The sequence below is a fragment of the Bicyclus anynana genome, chromosome 5, assembly GCF_947172395.1.
Source record: "Bicyclus anynana chromosome 5, ilBicAnyn1.1, whole genome shotgun sequence".
NCBI classification, from domain to species: Eukaryota; Metazoa; Arthropoda; class Insecta; order Lepidoptera; family Nymphalidae; genus Bicyclus; species Bicyclus anynana.
Genome location: NC_069087.1, coordinates 17281332 through 17293690, shown reverse-complemented (window position 1 = coordinate 17293690; position 12359 = coordinate 17281332). Strand labels below are relative to the sequence as shown.

General features: G+C 40.5%; 1 protein-coding gene across 3 annotated transcripts in view; it reads left to right on the top strand.

Moving 5' to 3' along the window:
- LOC112050883 (mediator of RNA polymerase II transcription subunit 13) overlaps window positions 1–12359 on the top strand; it is a 123507-nt gene that overhangs the window by 97993 nt on the left and 13155 nt on the right. For 2 of the 3 annotated variants that reach the window (XM_052881862.1, XM_052881864.1), the window contains 10 exons: window positions 1227–1334; window positions 2358–2581; window positions 4555–4717; window positions 5502–5624; window positions 6181–6414; window positions 6911–7103; window positions 7608–7900; window positions 9811–9963; window positions 10656–10855; window positions 11787–11933. In XM_052881862.1, coding sequence (XP_052737822.1) covers window positions 1227–1334; window positions 2358–2581; window positions 4555–4717; window positions 5502–5624; window positions 6181–6414; window positions 6911–7103; window positions 7608–7900; window positions 9811–9963; window positions 10656–10855; window positions 11787–11933 — 1838 coding nt within the window. The remainder of the gene's footprint in view (window positions 1–1226; window positions 1335–2357; window positions 2582–4554; window positions 4718–5501; window positions 5625–6180; window positions 6415–6910; window positions 7104–7607; window positions 7901–9810; window positions 9964–10655; window positions 10856–11786; window positions 11934–12359) is intronic. The other variant, XM_052881863.1, reaches the window with a different exon arrangement.

Below are 12359 nucleotides of genomic sequence, written 5' to 3'. Positions count from 1 at the left end.
TCGATGCCAAACTTTCATAACAGTTTTCAGAACCATCAAACTGTTAAAACACGCACAAACACTTTGTTCTTTACAATCCACCTATGGAGAATCATACAAACGTAACATTTTTTTAATTTACACAGGATTTAATCATAATTTTTAGATATAAACGAAATTAAACACGAAATTATGCACACAGATTACATTTAAATGTTAATTTGACGTTTCGTCTCTCTAAGGTTGTGCCAAGTAAAATTGTCACCACAGATTAAAAATGAACGATTTACCGATTGTAAACATCAAATGTATTCCGTTCAGTATCGATATCGTAATTGAGTAATTTGAATAAAGTAATTTTTTCATAGCGCTGTTTAGTTAGTTACGTACTTAAATGTTAAAAAAAGATAATGCGTTAACAAATACTGCCTAAATTTATTAGTACTCTTTTAATTTATAACAGACCGATACAAATGAAAAAAATGTTATTTGATAGGTATTAATTAATATGCAACAGAAAGAGGTAGATAGTTAATATAGCGCGTATTTTGACTGTGTGATTAGTGTTGCCAACTTAGAAGTGAGTTTTTAAGTAAAGTGATTTTTTTACAATTGATATAAAATGTAAACAAACAAAACAAACAAAGCAAAAAAAATTACATTGCGGTATCATGCATCACTGTCAATATTATTTTAAACAAAAAGCCCTTCACTTTCAGTCCAAACATCATAGGAGATAGTACATCGAACATGTTTATGTACTCGAACTTAAACGCAGTTTAGTCTACCAGATACCATACATTTAACATGATGAAATAATAATATAATGATATTATGATATTATGCTCGATGGTTAATAATAGATATGCCAATAAATTACTCCAGAATGTATTAAATTAATGTGGTGTAACAAACGCGTTTTACTTCATAAGTTGACCTTTATGAAATTTAATTCGATTAGTAGTAGTTAATTCTCGATATAGTTCATCAACGGCCCATCCCTAGGATGACGCCACAACTAATGTCAGTGATGAATACGGCCATGTTTGTTTACCAAATTTTGCAATTCTAAAAAAACGAAGTTTAGCACTAAGAGTTCCCTACCCATAAAAACGGCAAAAAATAATGTTTGGGTCATGTGATATGTAAAAAGATTTCATCACCGTGGCTTAAATCACCCTAAATAATTGCTTATATTTAGGTTCTAAACAGTGTGTGAAATAATGAGGAAAACAATCTGATGTTAGGTGAGCGGCGTGCCGACGGCGCTGCACACTCCGGCGCCGACGCCCGACCCGCTGGCGCCGCCCACGCCCGCGCCGCCCTCGCAGCCGCCGCACAAGAACTACGCGCAGGTAACCGACAGACGTATAATGGGGATGATGACTAGGTTTGAATATATCGATTTTTATCATAAATTCAGATAAATAAGGTCAATGTTAACTAATTTTTACATAAAAAGCAAAGATTGACTGGATATTTGCAAAATAAATAAGATTATTAAATTTCAAAATCTATTAAAAATCTTTTATCGTAATTAGATGAAAATTCATACAGTTTTAGCTTCCTTACATTAAATGTGACATTTTTCAATATTTGAACTATAAACATAAACGCAGAAATAACAAATATCAGTAATTTTGTTTAAACGCCCATACAAATCTAACGAACATTAATTGCCTACGACGTCATTAGTTCGTGCTATTTTGTATGGGGCGTTTTTCAGGGATCCGCGGCAGCGCCGCAAATCTGACCCTTTAAATCCCTGTACCTCCGAAAGTAATGATCGCAGATACCCTGTTACTTTTACAAAATTGCTTTACTATTAGTATACTCTTAATTTATATACAATTTAAAAAACTGTCATCATCCCTATTGTATATGTATGTACCACCTTGCACTAAAGTACCTTGCACAGTTTCTCTGGAGTCGTGTGGAATGTTGAGTCAGCCGTTATTATTTCAGACAAAGATATGTTAGCGAACTTCCTTGATGCAGTAGGATTAAAGTTTGTTTGTTTTGTCAGAGGAGGTCCACACTCTGGATCACTCACTGTGCACTGAATTCTGATGACAATACATGACATGAGTTTGCTGTCAGGAATACGAATAAAATAGTCACGTGACTTAAATCAAATTTGTAGTGCGTGCTAAAAGCGTGTTTTTTAGTTTTATAAAGTTATTTATTAATTTTCCCTGTCAACTTTTGATACTTCTGATTAATATCATATTATCACAATCTTACAGTGCTTGAACTATGTACTTTTGTTTGATTTCTTTTTCCACCAATTTAAGAAAGATAAACTTTGTTTGATACTCTACAAGGAATTAAGTCACAATATTGCAATCAAATGAAATACTAAATGGTTTGTGTAAAAGGGCGAGTCACCGGGAGGCGTCGGCGGCGCGACTAGCACGGGGTCTCCGAGCGGCGCGGGGTGCGGCGCGGGCGGTGCGCCGGGGGCGCCCGCTCCCAGCGCGGGGGCGCCGCTGCCCGAGCTGCTGCGGCGGCCCGCGCTGCCCGCGCCCGAGAAGCGACTCGACCCGCTCGAGGACGAGCACTCGCTGCACATGCTGTACGACTACACGTCCGTGCACGCCTGGTGAGTGCATCTACATCTGAGCATGTGCCTACACCTACATGTGTACAAACACATACACTTTTAATGGGCATCTACAACTGTACCTGCACCAACACCAATCACCAACACCAATCACCAACATAAATCTACTATCTGAATGTGAAAACCAAAGGAGTGTCACTTGTGAGCGCTCATTCAACATCAAGACTACTTTGTACGAAATATATATAAATTGATACATTAGACTACATTGTATTGATCAATCAATAGTAATATGAATTTGCGTTTTCATCAGAGTTTATCATCAAAGGAGATGGCAGAGGCAGTTCAAAAATTTTTGCAAACTAATTTTCGTGTCTGAAAAATAATCTTTAATAAAAATATTATGTTCAACGCTAACATGTGACGAACAGGTATATTTTAAAATGATTGTATTTTTTGAACACTTGAATTATTTTCTAAAAGTTTGTTTTTCATTGCATTATTTTTAAGCATTCATGTTTTAAGTTTCCATTTAGCTTAAAGAGACGGAATGCGTTTACAGCCGACGTAACTTATGAGGAACTACAGCCGAGGTCACCTTTAGCCCTGTCACTTTTAGCCCTTGTATACAAAGTATTTCTTTTTGTTTATATTGCACGCAACGTTAAGTGATGCAGAGTAAAGTTAACAAATATAAAAAAAATAATTGTAATACATACATGTGTAATTTTAACACAATGGAACATCGATTCTCTAGACACATTTGATCGTGATCATAAACATGTGACAGGAGGGTAACGTCGGGTAGCGAGGCGGGTCCTACGGTAATTGATCTGAGGAACTGATTTAATGAACTAAATAATGCTGTATTTCAGTCAGCCTCTGGCTTTTACATCTGCTGTGATCGTAAGCAAGACATGTTGGGTTATTCGCTAAGTCAATGTTACAGATTACATATATAAGAAAAATTGAGCCTGTTTTTATGTATTACATTACAAATTCAACTTCTTTCAGAAGGCGTTGAAATAAACCAAATTGTTTTTTATAATTTTAAATGACCTAACGAATGACCTTCTTCTCTTGAATCTCTTGAATATAAAAAGACACAATGTCAACCAATAGCGACAATATCGAAAATACTGCTCTCTCTATCATTGCATTGACGAACGAGAGAGCTATATTTCTGACTCTGCTGCTATTATCGACATTTGTCTTTCTCTCGTTTCGAGATATATGGTGGGCGCGTATCATCTTAGGGACTTACTACGCTTCATTCTTGAAAGTTGGCCGCGATTCACGATAATAATATGTATTATGTACTGTCACCTTACCCATGCTGTCTGAAATACACTTTAGTGGTAGGAGCGAGTAAAACGGTCACATTGAAAGTAAGCCGTCTTCACTGTGAATCAACGCACTCGCTATAGTAACTAGCATCCACAGTCGCAGCGACGTCGCCGTAGCTTGCGACCGTTTTGTGTTAACATTGGATTACATTTTACTTTGCTAATAAGTATTTTATTTATTTCTCTGTATTCTTAGTTTGTAGCATTTTAATAAATTCTTTTGTGTAATATAGTAGTGAATAGTTACGAGTATACCTTAAGTAAACTGTCATAAAGTGTATTTTTAATTGACTATAACATGAATTCAGGGGGAGGGCTATACTGTCATTTTACAATTTGCACTTACTACTTTTTTTAAGATCAACTTTATATGAACTTTGAACTTTGTATGATCAGCACATATTATGATAATAATTGTGAACAGTAACAATTATTATACGCGCATTCTGATTCTCTGTGCAAATTGTTTATAAGAAAAAGTTGTCTTTGTAAATTCATAGTGTGTATGTTCTTTTAGAGATCTAAAAATTAAACCAGTTCAGAGATTGGGGTTTGGGGCTTTCATTTAAACGACTAGGGGTCGATGGGTGAACATAATGACTAAAGAGAAAGAGAGAGAATGAAATTGTACATGTTTTAAAGTAGTAATAATGTTTGTCGCTTCAGGCTGGAGCACCCTGTGAAGCGGTTCAAGAGCGCGGAGGGCGCGTTCCGCGAGGAGCTGGCGCTGGGCGCGGGCGGCGGCGACCTGTACGCGGGCCACGACCACACGCGCCTGCCCGCCACGCCCGCGCCCACGCTCACCATCAAGCAGGAGAAGCACGACCACGTGAGTGTGACCACAACTTGTGACTACGCGTTCACACGCACTGTCGTTATTGATGATTCTTATGTGAATAATTTATTAGTCATCATCATTAGGCTACGCTTTCTTCTTATGAGAAGGGATTTGGAGCTTATATACAGCCTACCGTGCTATGGGTTGTCAGAATTTGGGGTGATAATGTTTGTTTCTGTAACTATTATAGTAGGAGAGCTAAAGTGGGGATTTTTGCAGTTATTTGAGCGCGGCAGATGAATATAAGGGAGTATACCTTGCACGTTGTTCAGTACCTCCACCCAGTATGAGCCCGTAACATATAGGGCAGCTAAAAAAAAAACCTAGTTTAGAAATACTCAACCAGCACATCAGTTAAAGATAAGGTAGATGAGTTGATAGCATTTCAAAAATGTGACGATTTGAGCGTAACGTAGGGGAATGAGAGAATGAGAGAGGAATCTACAAAATCAATTTGATTCCAATGACGCTAATAATAACTGCAAATTTAACATCTCAGGCTCCCCCGACTGTCACTACCAGGAATCATAATCTGATTTCTCTGAAATAACCAGATCTGACTTGAAACATGTAAGGCTAAAACTCGAAAAACAGCTAAATGGATTTGAATAATTATTTTTTTACTTTGTTCAGTGTTTACACCACACAGGAGTGGTTTGAAAAAATAAATAATTCTGGGATAAACCCCAAAAAATAACCAAAATCTCGGAAAAATTAATATATGGGGCATCTTGTTCCTTTCATCGTTTACTTATTATAGTTCCGTTGATTGCAGGACGATTCAAAAGAGTACAAGAACCTATACACGTCGGACGGGCTGTGTCCGACGCTGAAGGACCTGGACCAGATCTTCGACAACTCCGACGACGCGGCCAGCGGGGATGAGACGGTAAGACTTGTGAGTGTACCCTTCTATATTACTCTTCTATGTTTGTTTACTTGCATGGCGATTTTTGATTTAAATTTACTTTATTAAAACAGCTTAATACAGAAATTAGATATTAGTTTTATGCTTTCGTATGCAATAACTATACTATATGTGTGAATGTGATCTCTTTAACTTTTTTATATTATCTTATAAATCTTATTAATCCTTTGACACTGCTCAATGGTTTGGAAGTGCATCAAGGTTTTTATCGTCAACATATTTCGAGATATTTTTGAGTATATTCCTGGGCAATGGAAGTAATTATTTAGACTGCATTTAAATGGCACAGTGCAGTGGCAGAAGAAATATTTAGTTATACACTTGATAATACTGCCATGAAATAAACTGTTCAATCATCATTTTCAGTCCCATTTGAATGGCCTACAGGCTGGTTTTGTTAGGAAATGATATTTGTAAAAATCTCAATCAACTTGTCTAATATAATTTTCATATTGCTGTAGCTCATTGTAGCGCCTACATTGTTCTACTCGATCTGCAAATAAACATTGAATGAAACGCGTTGCAGCTGCAAGTGCAGACCCCGCCGGACTCGAACAAGTCGGTGGAGGAGACGCGGTGCGGCGCGGGCGGCGGGCGCTGCGTGCGCGCGGAGGAGCTCAGCAAGATGTTCCCCACGCCGCCCAGCATGGAGGCGCACGCGCAGCCCTCGCCGGGCTTCTCGCCGCCCGACGAGCACACGCACCTGCACCACGGCCACCACCACCGCGCGCACGGCTCGCCGCCGCCGGACCCCATAGAGGTGAGCCGCGTCAGCCTGCGCGCCCTCTGTCGCGGAGCGGCTAGGCGATATGGTCCCCACGCCGCCCAGCATAAGAGTTGAGCATGGTCATCCATTACTGGACGTAGGTAGTAAGGACTTCCAAACACCACGTTCTTGAGCCGCCAGCATATTGGCTCCCTGTTACTGGTTGTGCTTGGTATTGGTGCCCATAGAGGTGAGTTACCATTACATAATGTCTATCGGCCAATGAGCCAATCATAAGCCTCTAGTTCTAGCTTCTCCAAACAACAGGGTCTTAAACCGCCAGCATCCAGCGGTTGCCCTTTACCTGTTTCATGTTATCATTCCATCTATTAGAAGGTCAACTTGGGACGGCAACATCAATCGGGTTTACATACTGTGAGCCTCGCCCATTGTTACTTCAGTTTGACGACTCGTTTTCATCTTTATTTCCGAAGTAAAATATGTATTAGGACTAGACTAATAGTAATAACTGATCAACCAATTGTTGCAGGACTGGTCATACGTGTTCAAGCCGCCCACGGTGTACAAGTACGTGGGATCGTCGAAGTACGAGCCGTTGTCGACGCTGCCGAGTCAGATGCAGCCGGCCGTGGCGCTGCCGGCGCACGCGCAGTACCGGCCCAGCTGGCAACGCAAGCAGGAGCCGGCGACGCCGCATCGGACCGCCACGCCCGCCAACGACGGTAAGGGTGACCACCACCACTAGCGATTTACTTGAGACTCTCAATGCACAAACACTCTGTAACCATGTGTCAGAAGATAATTGCACACATTGACTAACTTTGGGTTTGAATGGTATACAGTCTTAAGCAAACTTTCTTGCGGGTTTTTTGTAGTGTATGTGTATGTAATTGAATAGACAGTTCATCTTGAACTGGCAAACGTTTTATAATTACAATTTTAAAATATATTCAACCAATAGAGTTAAAATTTCGAGTACGTGCTTTGTTTATGCATAGTTAGCAAAAATACGTCATTTAAAATCTAATATGGCAGACTTCCAAAGATAAACTTCCTACAGGGAAAATAATTTAAAAAAATTGATGATGTTATTTTAATCTGTTTCAAACTTTATGACGTCTCGGGATAGTGTGTTACGATGTGCAATGCAGCAATGTTTCAGATTAACTTCTGAATCATCACAAAATATTTATCGGACTGTACAGAAGTCAATCTCTATTCCACAGGCAACAGCAACACCACAACGAACAGCAGCACCAACACGAGCGGCGGCGTCAAGCGGTCGATATCGACGAGCAACGAGCGGGTGAACGCGTCGGGCGTCGCCAGTGTGGAGTCGCGGCCGTCGCCGCGGCGCGCGGGCGGCGGCTCCGTGGCGTCGCCCGCCTCGCCCCGCGTCGCCGCGCCCGCCTGCCCCGTGCTGCTCAACGTGCTGCTGGCGGACACCGTGCTCAACGTGTTCCGCGACCACAACTTCGACAGCTGCACGCTGTGTGTGTGCAACGACAGCGGGACCAGGGTAAGTGTGCGACACACACTGACGAAACATGTGACACTAACACACATATACACACGCTGATATGAACAACATAAATACATTAGATTCGATAGATCTCTGGGCAACAGACAGATAACGATGCGTTGACAAGACAAAGTTTGGAGCATCGCCGAATGGTTGTATGTTTTTCGGTATTCTGCAAGATATATTTCAGAGAGTGTGTTCAGACACTATTTTTAACCGATTTAGACCTGCCAGGAATCGCAGTAATCCACATCGCTGCTGTAGATATCTCTTGGACGCATACTAAGCGGTTTGCTTCCTCAATTCTTATACAAACTGCAAAGGTTGCCCTTCCAGTTATTGTTTTCCGTACCACCTACAATGTGGGTAGCTTACTAGGCAAGTGCATTTTACAATAGACTACTGAAAAATATCTTGTGGTATGTGACATAACCTAGCAAAAAGTTTTAGCTCAGGATATTCCTCTCATAAAAACACATGGTTTTTTATCCATTTCTCTAGTTTTTTAAGTCTCAATAGTTTCATGTCTCGGGTTCTATCTTCGCCCTTAGACTATTGTTGTACAAACTTCTTACACAAGCTTAATAGCTATTATTATTGGGGATAATAATGTTTCAAAATCTCAGAAACTTGCAACACATTACAACATTCAACACATGCAAATGTATGCACGCACGCGCACACACACGCACACCAATACTCAGAATCCAAATATTAACTTATGTACAATATCTTAAAGATAACATAACGTCAACCAAAATGCCCTCCCACACATATCTATTGTCTACGCATATTTGCAAAGCTATATTATGATGTTAATTTTTGTTATAGCTTGTGTGTAGTATTTCAACAAGGAAATAATAAATAAGTACTAAATTGTAACGTCTTGCGCACAACGCGTTCTCGAGGCGAGAGAAAGACAAAGTCGATCAATAGCGGCAGAATGACAAATTTCGTTGCGTTGTGACGAAAGAGAGAGTGATATTTGAACTCTACCGTTATTGTTTGACAAATACGTCTTTTGCTCTTCACGAGAAATTTCGTTCACTAATGGCAATGAAACAAAACAGTGTCTTCTGCATGCATTTCTAAACTCTATTGGATATTAAGTCAAAAATGTAATAACCACTAACATAATGTATATAATTTTCTATTTCCACAAGCAGATTCGCTTCAAAAGCTGCTACGCAGCCACACTCAACCGATCCATCTCATCGCTAAGATGACCTGGACGTGTAGCGCAGTGCGTGTAGAGTTGCATTCACAAGAAACATGTGCAATATACTTGTAACTAAAATGAGAGTAATAAATAAAAAAGATTCTATACAATTTTTATACACATTTGTGGTTTTAAAGTAATTTTACTGACAGATACTTTATTCATGTGTTTATTTAGATAATTTGATATTTGCTTTCAAATAGCTAAACACTGCAAATTCTGAAATGTAATCAAAAAATATACATTAGATAATTTGATATTTGCTTTCAAATAGCTAAACACTGCAAATTCTGAAATGTAACCAAAAAATATACATTTATAGAGTAATGATCTATTCTGTCACTCGCAGGAAACACCAACAAAAAATCTTTAGAAAAAGGAAAAGAGACGCTACTTCTCTTACTAAAGCTTAATATTTTTAACTGGTATGTGCCAAATGGGATTACGGTGAATTTAATGTTTCAAATTCTTGTAGAGCTTACTGTGCCGTGGGAGACTAACATTCCGTAGGACCACAGTTTAAAAGTGAATAAATATTAACTTGCTTAAAGACCTTGGCCTCTCTAGAACGGTGAATCCATGGAATGCTAAGATATTCGTCTAATAATCGCATTTTAGTTACAGTTAGCTTGCGCATGTTTCTGAATTACATCACTGATTACTAAATGAATGAATGTTTATATTACAGGTAGTGGGCAACATTCGCGGCGCGGACGCGGCCACGTACCTGCCCGGCGGCGACTGGGGCGGCAGCGTGGACGACGAGCCCTCGCGCTGCTCGTGCGGTTTCAGCGCCATCGTCAACCGGCGGCTGGCGCATCGGGCCGGGCTGTTTTATGAGGTAACACTAACAAATACTATTAAAGGGGAAAAAGGGCTGGACGGAAAAAATTAAGACCAAAAGTTGTAACGACACTTTTTGCTACAAGTATTGTAAACCGTGTGGCGTGTTTCTCTGTCTGTGTCTCTCTCTCTCATAGAAAGCAAGCCAGTTATTTTCGTCTCATCTTTCTATTACGCATTGAACAGTGTGGTGTCGCAAGAATTATTTTTGAAATGGGATGCGATGTTGATAGCGATAACTTCTTTCTATCCGGGTGTCCCTTGACACCTCTCAAGATTTCTTTTGTACAATGGAAGGTTGAAGTGAATAGTTATCTATGCCACTATCATGTAATGAGAGCCATTGTAGCACAACACACAGCACGAGTGCTACAATGGCTAATTACCTGCAATGGCATACAGTACTTTTTCTATGAACATGATAAAAAAATAAAACAATTTACTAACTTTAGTACATAAACTCTCCTCCTAGATTTAGTTTCGGCGTAGTCTCTTAGATTTTTTTCTTATAAGGAATTATTTTAAAAATAAAATAATTCATTGTATCACTGTTTACCTATATGGTAATGAACGTTACCAAACGACCTATTGGGTAGGTTACAAAATAGGAGTAGAAAAACTTCTTTTACACACGCGTGACTTTTGGAGTAAATAGGTATATGATTTTTCACTAAGTATATTTTTCGTCAGGACGAGCAAGAGATCACCGGCATAGCGGAGGAGCCGGGCGGGTGGGGCGCAGGCGCGGGCGGGCTGGCGGACGTGGCGGGGCTGGTGGTGGCGCAGTGCGCGGCGGTGGCGGGCGGCGCCGCGTCCGCCGTGGTGCGCGCCGCGCGCCGCGCCGCCGCGCTCGCCGGCGCGCCCGACCACCTGCGCCTCAACAAGCTAGAGTGAGTCACAGTCAGCACGCAGCAGACCTTTAGAGCTCCATTGCAGACAAAATTTCGTCGTCGTCGTCATCAACCCATATTCGGCTCACTGCTGAGCTCGAGTCTCCTCTCAGAATGAGAGGGGTAAGGCCAATAGTCCACCACGCTGGCCCAATGCGGATTGGCAGACTTCACACACACAGAGAATTAAGATAATTCTCTGGTATGCAGGTTTCCTCACGATGTTTTCCTTTACCGATTGAGACACGTGATATTTAATTTCTTAAAATGCACACACAACTGTGAAGTTGGAGGTGCATGCCCCGGACCGGATTCGAACCCACACCCTCCGGAATCGGAGGCAGAGAATCGGAATCGCAAATGTCTTTTCTGCATTCTTGGAATCAACTTGTATTTGGTGAAATCCTGAAGCTAAATCAAGTGTAGAGAAATATTTACTATTTCCTAATTGATCGAGAATTTCATTAATTTGTGGTATGGGATATGGGATTCACCTATTGTGATGTCATTTAGTTTTCTACAATCTATCACAACTCTCCACTTCTTTTCTCCAGATGCGTCTGTCTTTTTTGGTACAACCCATATTGGAGAAGACCATGGTGAAACAGATGGTTCTATCATATCCTGATTTAACATTTTGTTTATTTTGTGTTAAGTAAGATTTTGTGTTAACAGGAGTTTCCGAACTGGTTTTGATTTGATGATTTAGAGCGTTTGTGTAAATAAGTTTGTCGTCGGCTAAATGAAAAATATCTGAATATTGGAGAGCAAATATCAATGAGTTCCTCACTTTCCTCGACATTTAGATGGGATATTCTAAGAGAATCTATGACCCGGTTCGTTCTGTCTTTTATACAGACAGTTAATTTTTTTTTATGTATTTAGAGAAACTATTTACTTCAATATTGAACGTAACGTGTTCGGTGCACAGGTACTCGGACGGCGGCGCGGCGGCGGAGCGGGCGCTGCGCGCGGCGGCGGGCGGCGTGGGCTGCCTGGGGCCCGCGCCCGCCGGCGCCGTGCACCGCTGGCCCTTCATAGGTGCGCGCGCGCCGCGCTCCTCCCGGGACGTCGTCAGGTACGTACACGCACGACTTCACTCTTTATATTTATTTGTTAGGTGGAATTACTGTTCCTTCAAAAAGCATTCAACTGCAAGTGTAAAACAATATAATTAATAATTAAAACAGCAGCAAGGATTGTTTTAAAGTATTAGACAACCTGGGCTTTCATTTGTTTAACATTTTTTCAATTCTATTAATATGTATAACATTCTTCCTTAATATTAGTTTATTTAGACAAAGCCGAATCTATACACACCTTAGTGCTATTTCTATAACATGTCTAAATATTGCTGTAAACCTATGACGCGCATCATATCTCGTAAAAGACAAATTGATAAATTGACCAATAGCAGTAGTCTTTGATGCATTGGAGCGAAAGAGCTGGTACTTTTTGGGGGATCGGTCTACATCATGTCTTTTTTTCTTCACAATATATATAG